Source organism: Malurus melanocephalus, unplaced genomic scaffold (genome assembly GCF_030028575.1).
Source record: "Malurus melanocephalus ecotype Western Australia unplaced genomic scaffold, MMel_1.1 scaffold_772, whole genome shotgun sequence".
NCBI lineage: Eukaryota > Metazoa > Chordata > Aves > Passeriformes > Maluridae > Malurus > Malurus melanocephalus.
In genome coordinates, this window is record NW_026624004.1 from 111,106 (window position 1) to 129,563 (window position 18,458).

The 18,458-nt window shown below is 44.2% G+C and overlaps 1 protein-coding gene across 8 annotated transcripts in view; it reads left to right on the forward strand.

The window, feature by feature from the left end:
* HMBOX1 (homeobox containing 1) overlaps positions 1 to 18,458 on the forward strand; it is a 100,077-nt gene that overhangs the window by 22,405 nt on the left and 59,214 nt on the right. For 7 of the 8 annotated variants that reach the window (XM_057385052.1, XM_057385056.1, XM_057385057.1 and 4 more), the window contains exon 2: positions 7,810 to 7,893. In XM_057385052.1, coding sequence (XP_057241035.1) covers positions 7,871 to 7,893 — 23 coding nt within the window. In that variant the 5' untranslated portion in view covers positions 7,810 to 7,870. Of the gene's footprint in view, positions 1 to 7,809; positions 7,894 to 12,403; positions 12,629 to 18,458 lie in introns of those variants that run through there. The other variant, XM_057385055.1, reaches the window with a different exon arrangement.

The following is an 18,458-nucleotide window of genomic DNA, read 5'->3' on the forward strand; positions in this document are numbered from 1 at the left end:
TGTCTGTGGTGTAAAGTCACCAGGGCACAGCTTTACTTTGGACTCAAAGCTCATCCTCTCCCTTGCCTCTGCTGCTCCGTGTTATCCTGCAGGGCTGGGAGAGCCCCCAGGCTTTGTGGCAAAGCTGTGAAAAAGGGAACTTTGATCGGCCTCTTTGCTTGCCAGGGATAATTCCTTTAGAGGGGAAGCTGATCAAAGTCCGGGTCATGCGGGAGGAAGACGAGGGGAAGCAGAAAAGGACGGTGGAGCCACGGATCGATATTTGGAGCACAACAGGTTGACAAGGGCACGGGGATGGAGCGGGGCGAGGAGACATGTTTGATCTGTGCTGCTGCAGTGGGGACATGTCTGCCACACCCCAGCCTTGCTCCAGCATCCCTGGCAGATGCAGGATGTTCAGATAACTCCTCGTGGTCTGAGTGAACAATAAATGGGTGCCCTGGGTGCCCTGTGACCTCCAGCAGCTGTGAGCAGAGGGCAGACCCCGCTGGTACCCCCTGCTCTCAGCCTCCTTTATGGCACAATTTCTACGTCGACTTTTTTGGGACATAAAAAAGAGCTGCATTCTTATTTTATTACGAGTAACTGAGAGCTCAGAATGCTTTTCAGAACACCATTTTATATTTTGTAAAGTTCCTACCGAGTTTATTGTTTGTACAGTGTTTTATCACGTTCCTCTTTGGGGGAAAGGAATGATGACCTTAAATACAAAACCTGCTTCGAAACAGATAATACTTAAATTTTATGCAGTGAATTTGCTATTGTCAGGTGATACCACTTTCCTCTTAATACTTTTTTTTGTGCTATACAACARTGCAAAAATAAAGRTTTGTGAGGCATTACTTGTTTCTCYGCATCTTCCTGGTTCAAGTGATGGCAAAAACAATTCTGATTTCTTTTTTTGGGTCAGAAACTGGGTGTAGGTTCTTCTGAATGTGCASCTTGTATTGGGCATCTTYGTAGGATTGTGTAGTTGCAGTTCTKTGTGCATGCCAAGGGTTTTACATCCATGCAGATGCGAATTCCAAGCATGATGGACCCCTCTGAAAAAATGCAGCTTTTGGAAGTATTTCCTGATTTGGCACAGGAAAAGTTAAAATCTAGTCAAATAAAAAGAAAATCAAGTTTTGATTCAATCGACACGTTTCAAAGCCTTTTCTTGCAGTTAATCTACCACTGTCAGGTGACCTGATGCCAAGTACAGTTTCTGGAATTCCACTCAGGAGGGTTTGGAGCATCTACTGAGGTGTTCCCTGGAGAGTGATGGATGAAGGACGGTCCCTTCCTGTCCACTTGGATGAACACTCTGATTTCTTGGAGCTGCTGTGTGTTGTGCAGTGTCCCTTGTTGACCCTGCCTTTTCCCATCTTCAATGTCCACAGAATCTGTGATTTCCTCTTCCTGATGGGCTCCTGAATCCTCTTTGGGATTGTCAGTCTGCAGTGGAGGTGGATTCATAGCATGAATACTTACGCTTGACAATCGAGCACCTCATTCCAATTGGCACATCCTGTGTCCTGTATCCCTCACAGAGAGATAATTTGTTAATTGGGGTGTTTTTTCCACGAACCTCTCATTTATTTCATGTTTCGCCCGGGCTTGGACTCAAGGACTGGGCAGTCCCCATCCATCAGTTTTGTTGGGATGAGGGTGTTTTCTTTAGGGTGTACCTGGGGTTCGAGGTGTGRTCCTGCTGGGGTTATGGAGGTGCTTTCAATCTCATTTCCATTCCAGGGTCTGTCTGGACTCTTGTAGCTCTGTAGGAGTCAGGTGGCTCCTGTCTCACTCTTCCTCTCCCATTTCAATGGTCAAACAGATCTGAATGGACTGAAATCCTGTCTGATCCCAAAGGAAATGGGGTTGGCTGTCCCTGCCAGTCAGGAGTTTGTGCCTCGCTCTCATTCTTCTGCTGTCAACATTCACATGAAATTTTAGCCAGAAAAGCCAATTCAAGTCTTGTCCTTGGTTCCGGGCAAGTTTTTGGTCATGATTGGAGAGGACAACATGAAGCAATCCAGGAGACAGAGCAGTGTAGGTGGTTGGGACRTTAATGCTGGGAGCTCATTTATAAGCAAAAACCAAAATACACCCTGGTTGCTCTGCTTAAATGTGTCTGCAGAGGTGCTTGGTGACAGCATTTCGTTTTCCAGCTGCCATTATGGACAAAACAACACTGAATTACATCCTTTTGCTGGGATTGCATTGCCTTTGATGGGTTTCTAGGACTTCTGGAGTAACTCAGGGTCCTTTCCAGTGAAATGCAGATGGTCATTTCTGCCTTGCTGGAAGCCTTGGAGTTTGTGATTTTGTGATCTTTTATGATTTTGTGACCTCAGTTTCTCTGTAGTAGGATCTGTCATCAATCTGCTTCAAATGGGGCTTTGCCTCTGACTTGTACTGTAGGAACCAGAAAATTGGGGCAAGGAGGTTTCTTTTTCATGGGATTTGGGAGGGAAAAGAAGGGAGAAACAATTTTTACTGTGATCCTTAGCTAATGATCCTGTGCAAATGTGTTGCAGGGCACATTGTAGAAGAAATTACTTACTTGCTTTTTTACATTTACCTGTAATTAATTGTAAACTGTGGCTTTATCATAAGATTGAGGTGTTTGTTTTCTGAAAGGGAGAAGCTTCTGTTGATATTTTTCCCTCAGAGTTCAGAATAAAAAAGAGGATGCCATAAAAAAAACTGTAAACCTGTTAACTTGACAAGGAGCTGCTGCATTCCCTCACCATAATCCCAAAATATGGCTTGCTCCAGGGTTGTGCTGTGAAAGGTTTGGTAAACAACACAGTCACAGTGTGAATGAAAACAGCATTGGTTGGAGGCGGCTTCTGAATATTTTTTCTGAGGATTTTTGTGTTCATGAAAAGTGGGATCTCTTGCTGCTTTCYGCTCACTGGCGCAGGTTGCTCAGAGGAAATGAAGTTTTGAAGATCCACTGGACGTGGTCCTGAGCTTTGGTGGCCCTGCTTGAGCAGGGGATTTGGATAAAAGGATTTCCACATGGAATTGGATGCTGCACGTCACCAAGCTGTGGGGTGTGCTCAGGAGGTGGCAGTGYTTGGAGAAGGTTCCCAGCCTTGCTTCTCAGGGCACAAATAAAACACATCCTCAAGTCATATGGCAGAGCTTTTTTTTTTATTATTTTTTTTTTCCTAATATACCTATTTTGGGAAAATGGGCTAGAGAGTCCTAGATTAGCTCCAGTATTTTGGACACTAGTCCTACTTTTGTGCTTGTACCCAGATGAATTGAAGTTTGGATACAAATGCAGTACCTGGAGTTTGAAAAGCTCTGGGTAAATAAGAGCCTGTCGGAACATCTCCCAGGAATAAAGGACTTGGAGCTGGCAAAGGCAGGCTGCTGTCTGGAACGAGAAGCCAGACACGTTCAGAGTAGAAATCAAGTACAAATTTGTAGTGGAGAGGGTGATTAATCACCAGTGTGAACTGGAATGGATGGATCCTTGATTTCTTGCTGGTTTTGAGGCAAGATGTCCTGGGAGAGAAGTTAAACCAGGTRACAGCTTTACCTCAATGTGGAGAGGCCAATTGAATCCAGAATTATTCAGGTTGGAAAACGCTTCCAAAATGATCCATTTGGAATGGTTCCCACCTGTGACYGATCCCYACCTTGTCCCCARCCCAGRGCACTGAGTGCCACCTCCAGGGATGGGGACTCTAAACCTCCCTGGGYAGCCCCTTCCAATATTTAACAACCCTTCCATGGAGAAATTCCCTCTGTGTCCCTCCCCTGACACATTTATGGATGTGTGAACACACGTGCCCAGGCTCTGCCCAGAARACCTCACAATTCCCACAGATTTTAAGCTTACATTGAGTAAAAAACTTAAATTTTGAATTTTTTGCTATTTCTGGGAGACGATTGATTTGTAATTGTGCATGGAGTTGGGAATCTGCCTTTACCACGAGTTCAGCAGTGGCAGAACTTCACTCTCTGGGCTGAATTTCTTTACCATCCAAGGCTCCAGGTTCATCAGCAAGGCTGAACCGTGGTTTTTCTGTATTTTTTCAGGAGTGGTGTGACAGTTGTGGTGGTGGGGCCTCTCCTCTGTTCAGCCACTGAGACTGCCTTGGGTGGCTTTAAGCCAAGGATTCAGCCCCTCTGTTCATGTTTGACTGATGTCAAAATGATGAAGTTTGTCTTCCCCAAGGACAGAAGCTTTTCGTTTGTTATTTGGAAGGCCCATTTAAAGAACTCACCAAGGAAGGTATTAGTGAAATACAAAGTGGTGGCTTCTTTTTTTTTATTTTTTTTTTATATTACTATGTGAGTCACTCAGAAATTAAAAGAGAAAATGAGTTTCTCTTCCAAATAAGTGATATCAGCCTCATCTTTACCAAGTGACTTTCTCCTTGCTTCTACAGGGTGTTGTGGATCAGGGTGAACTCTACTTCAAAACATTTAATTGCACACAGTGAGAAATGAAGAAAACTGAAGTGGATCCCAAGAATGTATTAAAAATCAGAACTAAAATGAGAATGATTTCATGTCAAGTGAGACAAATGCAGAGTTGATACTCCAGTGCTTCACRCTTCCACTTGTCCTTGGCACCGAGAAAATGAGATTTTTAATATCTGAAAAACAGATTGCCATGAAGACTCATCCATTGTAAATTTAAGCTGCCTTTATAGCAACTTAAGCTGGGGACAAGATTGTTCATTACATCTGATTCTACAACTGCAGCCATGATTTCCATATTAATAGTGGCTTTTTTTATTTTATTGTCTGTACCAGAAATAGGAAAGGGGGAAGCTGGTTGTGTTTTCCCTGGGTTAGCAGATAATTTATTTAATGAATAATGCGAAAAGGGCAAAGGTTTGTGAGTTCTGACTCCCAGATCACTGCAGAGAGTGGTGACACCTGCCTTGGCTGCTTTGGTGCTTTGCTTCATTGCTAAAAGGAGACTGAGGGATATTGAGTTGTGATTCAGAGTCAGGATTCGCTGCTGGTGGAATCGATGCTGATCGGGATTGAATTCTTTTGACTCGAATTTTAGGTGAAGGTTTTTTTGCTCGTTTCCTGCCCGATGTGCCCTTAAGTGACAAAAGCATTGAAGCAACTTCTCACATGTGTCTGGGGGTGGGGGAGGTATTTCTGTGCCRCTGAACTTTAGACCAAGTGGAGTCAAAGACTGTTTGTGCCCCTTTTCAATAGCGGCCGACGGGGCTGGCAGCGGCCGGAGGAAGCTCCAGCTTCCTCTCCTTTCTCTGCAACTGCATTTCCTTTCACCAGTGCTGCTCCCAAGGCAGACCTGAGCGTTCCCTGTCCTTCCTCAYTCGGTCTGGGGCAGTTTGTGGTTGCACTCGGAGTGTAATAAATCTGCCTGGCACTTTAACATWGCAAAAATTGAGAATTTTCCATATTTTCTCATTAATTTGCTGCTGTTTATTTCTGCTGAAATCCCRTCATCCTCTGTGTGCACTCACAGATCTGGAGTGTCTTGGTAAAGCTYGTTTTCCTCCTCTAATCACATCCCAAATTCGCTCTGGATCCTAATGGTCTTCACTTACAACATCTGAGGTCCATACCAGTTTTTTGCTCTTTCAYTGCTATCACTAATATCATCCTCCTGCCTTTGTCATCTCAAAACCTGCCTTASAGCAGCCTTTTCTTTGCTTCTCTTATCTCATCTCCTCGCGTTCTACTTTTAATCCTGCATTTCATGATGATGGAAGGTGATTTTTTCTTTCCTTTCTGTGTTTTCTCCTTTGCTACATCCACCCTGCTCACCCTGGAAGCAGATCTTTCTCTGAGGAATCCAGTTCTTTATCATTAGCCTCTCTGACCTTCAGAAAGTTTGTATATATTTAAGTCTAATTTGTTCCTCTTTGGAAAACAAAACAGCTCTCTGTATTAAAATTTGGCAAGAAGTCAGCAGCATGATCTCATATTTTTTGTGACTGCCTTGGGGAATATGTTTAAAATAAAAGAATTGSGTGGAGGAGGGGTTTGGTGAGGGAGTCTCTGTATAAGATTTGGGGTGGCTCATAGGGAGGGCGCTGGTGTTTGGCTCTTCCATCCCTCAGTGGTTTGGTGTCACCAGTTCTGTCCCAGCCCACAGAATGTGACCTGTGAGATCCTACTGGGACATCTCATCTTGGTGATTTCTTTCCCTGGAGAGAAAGAGACAGCTCAGGACCTCAGTGTGGGCTAAATGAGTTGTTGTGGAAGAGCACCGGGCAGCTCTGAGCACCTCCCTCCCTGGAAACACCCAGAGCTTTCCCTGGCCGTGGCTGGGTGGGAGAAGACTCAAGGGGACTCCCTTAAACCTTAAACTGGTGGCCAAAAGCTGAGCAAGCTCATTCAGCGCAGCCTCCTGTCCTGAAAATTCACGAGTTTTTTCATAGAGGAAAAAAGGGGAAAAAAAAACCTCACATGAAGATGGTATCAGCATCCCTGGAAGGATTTAAAAGCCGTGTGGATGTGGCACTTGGGGACATGGGGCAGTGGTGGCCTCGGCAGTGCTGGGGGAACAGTTGGACCTGGTGGTCTTGATGGAGGCGATTCTCCTCCTGTGCTCTGCTTTGTGGGACTCACATGGAGTTCTGCCTCCAGCTCTGGGTCCTCAGCACAGGAAAGATCTGGAGGTGGTGGAGTGAAACCAGAGGAGGCCATGGAGCTGCTCCGAGGGTAGAGCCAGGCTGGGAGAGCTGGGGGTGCTCACCTGGAGAGGAGAAGGATCCAGGCAGAGCTCAGAGCTCCTTTCACGGCCTAAAGGGGCTCCAGGAGAGCTGGAGAGGGACTGGGGACAAGGGATGGAGGGACAGGACACAGGGAATGGCTTCAAACTGCCAGAGGGCAGGGATGGATGGGATATTGGGAAGGAATTGTTCCCTGTGAGGGTGGTGAGGCCCTGGAACAGGGTGCCCAGAGAAGCTGTGGCTGCCCCTGGATCCCTGGAAGTGTCCCAGGCCAGGCTAGATGGGACTCGGAGCACACTGGGACAGTGGGAGGTGTCCCTGCTCATGGCAGGGGTGGGAATTGATAATGTTTAAGGCCCCTTCCAGCCCAAACCATCCTGAGGTTCTGTGATCTGAGGGGGCTTTTCCAGCCTAACCAGCTCTGTGACCCTTCAGTCTCCATAGGAGCTCCATCTGGGACAGGTGCAGTTCTTCCCCAAGAAGAACCTTCACCTTCAGCAGGTGTGAGAGAGGAATTCTGGAGTGTCTGAAGCACTTTTAACCCCTGAGGTGATCTAAGATGTGTGAATCACGATTACTTTCCATGGATTAGCAATCTATGATTGCTGATGTTACAGATGGAGCAGAGGAAATGATCCCTACCCTACCAGTGATGCTGTACCCACTCATTTTGTATCCCAGCTTTGCCTGGGTTTAACTTCCTGCCTTTTCTCTTTCCTGTTGGTTAACAATTTGACTTTTGGAGCACTTTTAGTCCGTGTTAGTTTGTGGAGAAAGACATCAGCAGTGATAGCTGAGGAAAATTCTATTAGGTCATTCYTCCTCAGAACATAGTACCTGTCTCCCGAGCTCTCTGCGGATGTTGGCCAAATAATCCTTTTAATAGCTTTTGTGAGTTAAAAGGGTAGGTAACTGTCATAAGGCTAAATGATTGCATAGATTAATTTACTTGTGGCCAAAAGAAATCAATTGTAATTTAAATTTTTGTCTCTGGACTGATTACAACACCAGACACCAGCTTTCTCAGTGTGAGTCTCTTGGGCCTGGATTAGTGACAGATGATCCAGAATGATGTGGGTGGATCTCTGTGCCTCTCACTGACATCTCTGATGTTTTTGGATCTTTTCCTTGTGTCTTACAGAATGGTGAATAACACTGAAGACCCTCGAGAGGCTTTGTAACGTCCCATCCTCATGTAAAGTATGCTCAGAACTTTTCCAGTAGTGTAAGTACAATTCTGAAGAAATTCAGAACAATTAAGAGTAATTTTGTGGTGTTTTTTCTGTTAATTTGTCTAAAAACAGCAGAGAAATGGTTGCAATTATTATGAGCAGTTGGGTGAATTGGAGAGTTCCACTGGTTTAGTGAAATATTTAAACCAGGGAAGACATTTAAAGCTATTAAAGGAATAAATAACCTATTAAACCTATTAAAGGAATAAACTATTAAAGGAATAGTAAAATAACTGGACGTTTAAATCAGGGAATAGTGACATTGAATTTCTCCCATGGTCTGGCTGATGCATTGTTTGTGCTTCGACATTTCTGTCCCTGAAACAGAAGGAAAATGATGCAGTTCTTAGAAACTCGGCCTTGATCAGAGAAAAATCTGTTCAAGGAGAGATTTGCTGAAAGGGATGAGCCACCTTGAATTCAGTGTCCTCTGGCAAAGGCAGAAAACCTGAAGCACCTCCCCTAACTCTGGAATTGGATGTATTGGTCCGAGCAACTCAAATATCTTGAATCCCAGTGTGAATCGAGGTTGTCCAAATCTCATCCTGGAATTCTTAATTAGTTTATTCCTTTAAATGCCTTCTGTCATATATCTTCAATTTCATTGGTTTCCATGCTGTTTCTTCAAKAAACAGGCAAATGAATTTGAATTTTGAGGCTTGTCAGGCTGAAAGGAAAGGTTTTTTCCTGTGCTGTGCTGTCACTCATTTCYCACTGGCCAGTCCTGTAYTKCTGTTCCCAATATTCCTGTTACAGKCACAACCAAATGCTCATCCCCTGGCAGTAAAATTCCTGAGATACTTTGACCTTTTGACTTCAGACTGTTCCTTGTCAGACTGAGCTGGGAAGAGGGACCTTTCCTGCAGGACAGGTAGCAAGGAACGGAGCTGCTGTGAATACATCACATTTTCCCAGGTGGATTATTTCGAGGATGAAGATTTATCCCTTCATGTTGATAGTGCAAGTGAGCAGTGCAGTCACAGCTTTCTGTAGAGGGAGTTTCAGCAGAAAATAATGACTGCCATGGATTTGGTGTTGGAAACCAAACTCCAGTGGATTTCAAAAAGCCATTAATTAGCTATTTTTTAGTTTTCTGTCCAAACCAGTGGTTTCCTACTTTGCAGCCAGTCTCTTGACCCTCCTCCTCTTTGCCCTTTTAGCTGGAACTATGTTGGATCCCAGTACTAAAATCACCACTTGAAATTGTAAAGATCTGGTTCACAGCAGGAGAGAGGTCTGGAGGCAAGGCCACATCACCCTGGGCATCTTTGTTATCCCATAATTCGGAGTTGGGCAGGTGACCTCAGAGCTCCTCTGTGTTTTGTGTGAGCTCAAGGGCATCTGACAACTTTGTCTCAGGSTTTTGCCAGAAATTTCCAAGCTGGGAATTGCATARCTTGAATTTCCTGGGTTTTAGCTCYGTTTCAGTGGTGTTCTGCCCCTGTGCAGTTTTCTGCTGCCACCTCCCAGCAGAGCAGTARCAGCTTCTTCAATTTATTCCAGTATATGTGCAGTTCATACAGGGATGGAAGATGCAGCAGAAGTAGAGGTGAATAATTTTTGACTGAGGGAAAACTRGAGTGAACCAATTTGGAGGGGATTWGAGAGTATAAAATCAGAGGAAATGGGCCAAGATGGSCCATTTAGATAGAAAGTTTCCAGATTAAACCATAGATACCTTTTAAAAAGGGGAAATGGGATTGTGAAGGGGAAAGAAGAAAATGGAGCCTTAAAAAATATTTCTGAGGTTTGAACTTACATGATGAATAAGATTAAGACTGAAAGTTTTAAAACTGCCATGGTGAGAGAGAACAGCCTAAAAGAACAGCCAAGCAATCATTTGGTTGCAGTTTCTATTTCACTGCCTCATTTTTACCCTTAGTGGGATGAAAATCAGTGCTTGGGAGGAGTTTGAGGCAGGGTGTGAACACAGAAMTCTTGATTTTGGCCTGACAGGAATCGGGCATTTATCTAAAACTCAGTCCTGTAGCCAGCACAGGTTTATCTCTATTGGGCTCCACATAAATTTGGGAGTAATTACTTGTGCTTGATAGTCCATATTGATTAATTAATAGGTGTTAATAGTGAGCTATGACCAGCAGTGTGTTTTACACCCCTCAAAATGTGATTTCTGATAGAAGCTGACATTTTCACTGTCGTCCCTTCAAGTTTACCTGAATTATCARGCCAGTGCTGATGAATTTAACTGCCAGCAATGACAGGGCTGTCTGTGGAGGGAGGAAAAGAAAATCAGGGTGAGTAATGCACATAGAAAAGGACTGGATTGAAGCCTTGTCATCATTTAGGGAAAACAACAGGAAGAGAAGAAGGAGAGTGTGAACTCCACCAAGTCAGCACAGATTGAAGAGCAGGCACTTGAGTTTCAGGGGTTTAGAAAATCACCACAGTCTGAGCTGTACCTGTCTGGTGTCCTGGAGATGTGGCACAGAACAGGTTAATTAAACCCAGGAAACAGAAAACTCAGCTGATTATCTCTTTTTTTTTTTTTTTTCCAGTGACATCATGTAAATAGTGGGTGACTCTGGGAGTCCTCAGTTGGCTCTTTTAGCTTTAGTTGAACTGAAACAATGTCCTGCCTGAGCCCTTGGTTTTACTTGAAAATAAACCAGATGAGTTAAGTCATGATTTCACAGCTAAAGTGACCTACAGAAAAATCTTTTTGAATTGAGAAATTCTTTTCCTCAAAAGGGTTTTGCAGCCCTGGCACAGCTGCTCAGGGCAGTGATGGATTCCCATCCCTGGAGGGATTTAAGAGCTGTGTGGATGGGACASTTGGGGACATGGGGCASTGGTGGCCTTGGCAGTGTGGAATGTAGGCTGGGTCTTGTCTGCCATGTGAATTTCCCTTGTTCAGGTCTGGATTACACAAAGAAATGTTTTGTTGCTTTAAGAGCATTAATGAGAACATTCATTTCTTTTAACTAAAATAGAACTATTTTCTAACTAAAATAAAACTCCAACATGGAAGCAGCAGTGGCCAGAAGCCCATGGTTTTTGCTGTTATGATTTATTTTCTTCAAGGAGACTCTTATCTATTCCCAGGTTCTCCAAGTGGAATTTCTGTCTCTGCTAAGGCTGTGCCACTAAAGGTGCCCTTGCAAACTGTTTTTCTAGTGGAAAATAATTTGCTTTGTGGTTAAGCACAAAAGCAGGGCTAGGTGAGGTTCAGCTCTTTGCTGGGCTTGGATTTGAGTTTTCTGAAGTAACCCATTTCTCTYTTGAGGAAATGTTTTTTGGATCCTGAAGGAGAAGAAGGTGCCTGAAATACCTCAGAAATGTCTCTTTTTCTTCATGTGTGGAAGAGGTGGTGGAAATGCTGGTGATGGCTTTGCTTGAAAGCTGTCCTACACCTTGTCATGTGTGATTCTATAGATGGACCCTGGGTGTGCAGTGACAAAACGCTCAGGGTTTGGCCAAATTCTTGTTCTGCCTTCTTGCAGAATTCCTGTGTGGTTTTGAAGAAGTCATTTGGGCTTGTCCAAAGTTCAGCCCCTCTCTGGGAGCTCTTGGTCACAAAAAAATATATGGTGTTACTTCCCTGCCCYACAGGGATCTGGTGATTGGAGTATTTAGATACCCCAGGTGGCAGAATTCATGTTAACAGAGAAGAGTTCTGAGATTCTGTCTGGATTTTAAAATTTTGAAATTAAATGGAGGAGGCAGAACACAGCACTGTACCCTGTAATCTGAACAGCTAAAAATTATGAATTCTCATAGAATCCCAGAGTGTTTTGGGTTGTAATGCCAGAGTGGTTTGGGTTTGGGTTGGAAGGGACCTCAAAACTCATCCAATGCCATCCCCTGCCATGGGCAGGGACACCTTCCGCTGTCCCAGGGTGCTCCAAGCCCCATCCAACCTGACCTTGGGCACTTCCAGGGATGAGCCAGTCTGGTCTCTAGGGCAGGCCCATGTCTCACTTTTATTGATGCCTTTTTTAATTACTCTGTTTCTTGAGTTAACATGGGTTAAGCTATCTCATGGATATCTCATGTTCATGGGATTTATTGTAAATAAAGCACACAAGTCCTGCCCTGAGAGCTGTTACAGAGCTGATCTATCCAAAGTTTAGTCTTTGGCTCCCGAATCCAAGAGCTCCTCCTTGCTCTTGGCACAGCTTTAGGCTTTGGGCCCTGGTTCAGCACTCAGCTGCCACTACAGCTTTTCTCTCTGTTAGTCCTTCTGATCCCTCATTCTGCCCTTGAATCCAGGCTCACAGTTTGAATTCCTGCCTTGTTGCTGTAGAATTGCAACAATAGCAGGAAACCCAGATTTTGGAAGTGGGGAAGGTTAGGGTTAGACAGATAAGGTGTCGGTGTGAATCAGTGTGTGCCTTGAGTAGAATTCAGAAGTATCTGGCTGCCAGCCCTGTGCTTAGTCAGAGGTCAGTCCCTTTTGTAAGACTTGGATTATGACAATAATTGCCATTTATATTATATTTTTGCCTTGTAAGATCAATCTCAAATTCTCTCTCTCTTTCCCAGAGATGTAAAGCAGAGTTAAGTTACTCACCAGAGTGGCAAAACTGCTGGGTTTGCTCACTGCCAGCATCCGGTAAAATTATTTTATCAGCAGAGAATTGCAGAGAATAAGTGGAAGAACAGCTCGTGTAGAATAGTGAGTCAGGATTTGGGGCTCTTTAACCAGCTGAGAAACTTGAAGCCTTCTGAAGAAATGATGTGTTGATATTCTGCTCCACTTGCGTAGCGGTGAGTATTTGATTACGCCGGATTTATTTTCAGAAGTTTTCAGGCTGCTCTTATTAATTGTCCCCGTTCGGATGGAAGGCGTGAGGCAGAGCCCTGCATTGCTGAGCCCCTGGTTTGCATCCCTAAACAGAGCCAGTGACGCTTCATGCCTGAGCTCTGAGCCTGATTCCCCTCCTTCCCCTCATCTCCCCGGGATGAGAGCAGTCATTACAAGAATTACATTTTGTTTGGAATCAGGATGAATGGGAGTAGAGGCCTCTTTTTGAAAATCAGAAGCCAGAGAGATGCAAGYGCAGGAGATAATTATGCAAACGTATGGGTGAGGATGGCTCTGTGTTCGTTGGCATGATGAGCACTTCAGGCCTGAGGTTTTTCTCTCTCTCTCTTGAAAACTGGTACARCTCCTCTGAAAATACTGGAGTTGCAACTGATGAGCATAAGTGATGAGTCAGATCCTTAATCCTCTATTACGCCCCASAATTCCCAGCAGCAGCTCCTGGTTTGAAGGCAGCTTTGCTTGATATGGTGCAAGGTTTTTTAGGTGGTTCTGAAATATTTATCTTGCTGTGAATCAGCGAATCAAATGATGCTTTGGGTTGCAGGAACATCCAAGATYGTCTCATTCCAATGGCAGGGTTGCCACTCACTGCCCCAGGTTGCTCCAAGCCCTGTCCAGCCTGGCCTTGGACACTTCCAGGGTCATTTCCAYAGCTTCTCTGGGCAGCCAGAACCTCCCCACCTTTTGAATTAAAGGAGATTCACTCATTCAGTGAGAATGGAAAAGGCCCAAGCTTGCATTTCTGAAGACTGGATACTCTTGTGACCAAAATGTCTCAATTCTCTTCCAGCAGTGCCTTAGAGCAGCACTGGAAGGRTCACAGTCTTTGCCTCTGGACTCGATGATCCTTGTGGGTCCCTTCCAGCTCAGAATATTGTKTAATTCTGGGATTTATTTTGTGATGTCAGTGCCCTGTTTATGGGACAGCCATAGCTCAATGAAAGCCCTTCCTTTGAGCATCTTATAAGAATCAACTGCATCCTTTGGGATGGATAAAGAGTTGCATGGGGCCCTGATCARCCTCATTTCTCAGTTCCATCCCTGCCCATGGCAGATGGGCTTTAAGGTCTTTTCCAACCCAAACCAATCTGGGATTTTGTGTAGAAAAGGAAGGAGTGAGTAAAACTGTGTTAATCCTTCCTTGGATCTCATAAACACGTGTGGGGAGAGGAATCATCTTGCATGACCTAAAACAGGGTTACAAAATTCAGAGTGGGCAGCTGGAAGTAGAGTTTTTTTGATGCCACTGATTCTGGTAGAAAGCATCTGGAGCAATACTTGGTTTGAATGAGGTGGTTGAATATCAGACTGGGTGATGAGCAAATTGTATGGTTTTGGAAATAGCAATGCCATCCTTAATGCCCGTTTTTATTAATTTTAGGAGGACATCCACCTCCCCAGCTGTTCAGCTCTTACCAGTACCATGTGTACACACACAGGAAAAATCCAGCAGGTTAAGGAGTTCAACTGTCAGCTGTGATATTTTAAACACTGGTTTAGTTAACAAGTTGAAAAAAGTGTTTTTTTTTTTTTAGCTGTGTGCTTTGAAAGAACCTATTTCAGCTGGAAAGACACAATTGACCTCCTGATTTTTGCTCTTCCATTTAAATGGTGAGGTGGAGTTGAGTGACACYAAGGAGGTGCCTGTGATGTTGCAAAAATTGCTGCTGCTGTAATAAATGAGATGACAGATCCTGGATGTCCTGTGAGCAGGATGGTGCTGTGAGGTCCTGCCCTGTGTCACGTGTCGAAGAAGGGGAAATGTTGGCATCGCTCCCCATCCTGCTCGCCTCAGTTGATTGGACTTGATCAGAATCATTCTTAAACCAATTACCAGACTTAGGATCCTGTTCTGAACACTTTGGCTCCTGCCCACATCCATATTATGCAGATTATATCAAATGTAGGTCTTACATCCAAAAGCACAGCTGGTTTTGTAAGTCTTGAGCTTTGCTTATTAGATAAAGCAGTGAATTTTAATGGGAATTGGAGAAGGGACCTCTGCAGAAGAGCATCTCCTCAGTGATGCTAGAGTGCTTCCTACTCATCTACAGTGAGTAGAAGAGTGGAAAAAATGATTTCTTGTGATCATTAAGGAGTCCAGAGCCATTTTCTCAAGTGTTGGAGGTGTTAAGGCTGGTGTCTGGCCTTATTCCCAAACGGGTAATTGAATTGCTTTGAACTTCTGCGAGTTCAATTGGACATGGACTTAGCTCGTAGCTGTTTTTATGGGATTATTCTGCTGTGTTCCATCACCTAGAAAGTTAAGTGTCGGGTAAATGATTCTTGTATCAGCGTGGGCTTGGGCTGTGAGAGTAGGTGAGAAAGCCTTGATGTGCTTTTCCTTTTCTCTATGCAGTGCAGGAAAATAAGGGAGGAGAACACTCAGGCCATGTACCCCCACTGGAGATCAGGACTGGGGAGGAAACCTCACATCCAATGGGTGAAATTAATAAAAAGAAAAGGAAGTTGAATGAATCTTAGTGGTATGAGAAGGAAAGGCTGTTCTGCCCCCTAACAGCCTCCACCCCACAAAATCCCTTTAGAAGGGAAACAGTGATGCTGCATCGGGCTGGGATCTGCAGCATATTTTATATCTGTGGGTTTGGGAGGGAAAATAAATTCCTTTTTTTTACCTCCTTAGAGTTCTCCCTTCAGTCTGATTACCCAGGTAGCTCAGGTTGCTTTTGGATGAGCCATGAAAGATGAWGTTTTAATGCTTTAGAATAGTAGAATTGGACCGTCTTCCTTGGGGGTTGATTGCCACCTTAGTGTAAGGAATGTAAATAAGTTTGATGCTTGATACTTTATGCTACTTTTTTTTTGTTGTGGTTTTTTTTTTTTTTTTTTTTTTTTTGTCAGGACCTAAAGAAACTTTGTTTTAAGGATGAGATTCAGTTGTTAAAAAGTTGGTCGCTTTTAGTTTTGAGCTTAATTAGAAATTGCCAGAGGTTTAGCTTGCAGAACTTCAGGGAGAAAAATGCATGGCCTTGGTTCTCAACCTGGGTTGCCTTTTGTTTTTGGGTTTTTCCCCAAGGAAATTTGACAGCCCATTGTCACTGGTGAGAGTTTTACTAACTGATAGCAGATAAAGCCATGGTGTGCAGAGGATATTTTGCTACGCAGGCAGCAGAATTTTCCCACAGCAAAGTCAGTCCACAGTCTGTGTTTTCAGAAAAAGTATTTTCCATCTTGATTTTCTTCTGTACCCCCCAATCATTCTGCTTCTCTCTATCTTACTTGACTCCTTGCTCCTTTTGCAGTTGATTGTATTTCACAGGGAAAAAAGAGGGGGAAGCAAATTGAATTACAGGTAAGTCAGAGGAGTGCAGGAGGATAAGAGGCTCTTACTGCAGTGTGGGGGGATGAAGTGGTGGAGAATATCCACTCATTAATGAGGTGAATGTAATTAGGATGGTTCTAAAATGGCTGATTTACTTAAATGCTTTGTAAATTGATCTTTAAACWGGGTAAGTTTATTAAAAATATTTTTAAAAGGGAAAATAACTGAAGCCCTGCTCGAGTAACAGTTCAGAATAATGCTTGCTGTAGTTATTCATTAAAAAGTTGTAGATAGTTGGCAATGTTGGAACGTGTTCAATAATACCTTGTTTTGCAATATTTGTTTTGGGGTTTTAATGGAAAATTCCAAGTTCCTGCAGTTGTTTTKGATATATAAAAGTCCCTCAGGAGGATTATTTCTCGATCTTATGGTTGTATAGAAAAGCACCATGTGAAGGTAGGAGCAGGAGTTCCAAATCAAGTAGACCAATGAGATGTGGCAGTGCAATATATGCTGAGTATGTATCTCTATGTGACATTAGTGARGCCAGCAGGGAGATACTCTAATTTTGGTGTTCTTACCTCTGAAGCGTTCAAAAATCACCCAGAAGTTGCCTTCAAAGGGTTGGAGGGCTGGAAGAATACTTTGTGTGGACAGACAGGCAGATCATTGATTTTAGTTTGGGGTTTTTTTTCAAACTGCCCACATTTTTCCAGTGATTGTGTTATCATGGAGTGAATTTTAACAGTAGGTTTGCTACACTTACATTATTTCCTTCAAGGCTTTTAAGTCCACTGATGAGCAGGACTGCAAAATAGAAGCTGGAAATCATTGAATATCTGATTCTTAGGGGAGAGGGTGGCCTTGCCCAGCAGACCTTGCATCCCTGGGAATTGAAATTCCAGCACAAGCTCAGCTGGATCAAAGTGGGACAAATCGAGGCCGGAGCTCTTTCCCTCGTACGGCCACGAGCAATGGGAGGTCAACCCCTGCCCCTGCATCTGAGAACTCTGCACTTCATTAGCTCTAATTCACTAAAGGACACTCAGGATTCACCAAATCATTTTGTGTAATTCACTAAAGGAGATTAATTTGGCTTGAGCACCCAGATCCAGGAGCTGAGCCCCRGCACTTCAGACAAATTAGGAATGACACCCAAATTTTAAAGGAATTCGCTGGCCGTGGCCACCAACTGCTGCCCTGGGATTCCTGGAAGTGTCTGAGGCCAGATTGGACTGGGCTTGGAGCAACCTGGAATAGTGGGAGGTGTCCCATGATGTTGACAGGCCCTCCCAGTTCAAACCAGTCTGTAATTGTTTGATTCTGTGAAATGAGTTCTGTGTCACTTGACATTCTTGAAGCTATCTGGAAAGTCTTGTTTTTGTCAGATGGGAATTTTTTAGTTCATGGGGCTACAAGGACAAAAGTTCTGGGTTTCTGTGTCGGTGATAAATGGAAGATTAAATAATTTAAAGTGTGTTTTAGTATTAAGTGTTGAAGAATCTGTAAAGTAGGAATTTTGAGTGGAGGTAATTCTGATTGGAGGCTCTCTGGCTCATTAAATTCTCCAATTCAAACATAGAACGTGAGCACATGAAACTTGGCATTGACAGATAAATTATCCAGAAAATGGTGACATTAGAAATACAGGGAAGAAATTCCCAAACCAGATCTTTCCCTGAGGAAAGGTGAGCTGGCATATCTGGTGAAAACCACCTCAGGGGCAGATGTTTGAAGAGATTTTCAATTTGAAAGCAGCTCAGAGCTGTCTGCAATGAGTCACTGAGTCCTTGTGACACCTCTCCCAAAGCTGGGACAGAAGGATGGAGCAGCCCTGCCTTCCCCAGAGGCCAAACCCAGAACACAAAGTCTGATCCCAAACGCTCCCCGCCGAGTTCCCAATGTCTCCGGCCGAGATGCGCTTCCAAATCGCGGCTGTTACGATTCCGGTCAGTCACAGATTGACTGTGGCATTGCCTGCCGTGGTTCAGTCTGGGTGAGCAGTTTCCTTGTCTTGGAAAATTGAAAACAGCCTGGACGTTTTCAGCAATCAATTTTCCAGGGTCAGCKCATTCCCGTTGGGCTGAAGCGCTGATGTGGATGTCGAACGTCTGTCTTCTCACATAGGCATTTTCTTGGATGGGAGTCATCCCCTTGCGATGTCCTCCTGCTTCCTTCTCCCACAAAACAGTGAAAGGGGATCAGTGGCTGCTGGATGAGGGCAAAGAGGGAACTTTTCTCTCATTTCTGTTATTCCCAGGCTGCAAATGCTGTTTCTGTGGGTTTGTGCAGCCTGGCTTTGTCCTCACAGCTCTACTCCAACAAACCCGTTCATGGTGTCGTTCTTCAGCCCCAGCTACGGATGTCGAGTCATCCTGTGGCTGCTGGATGAGAGCAAAGAGGGGACTTTTCTCTCATTTCTGCATTTCCTAGGGTGCAGATGCTGTTTTTGTGGATTTGTGCAGCCTGGCTTTTCCTCACAGCTCTAC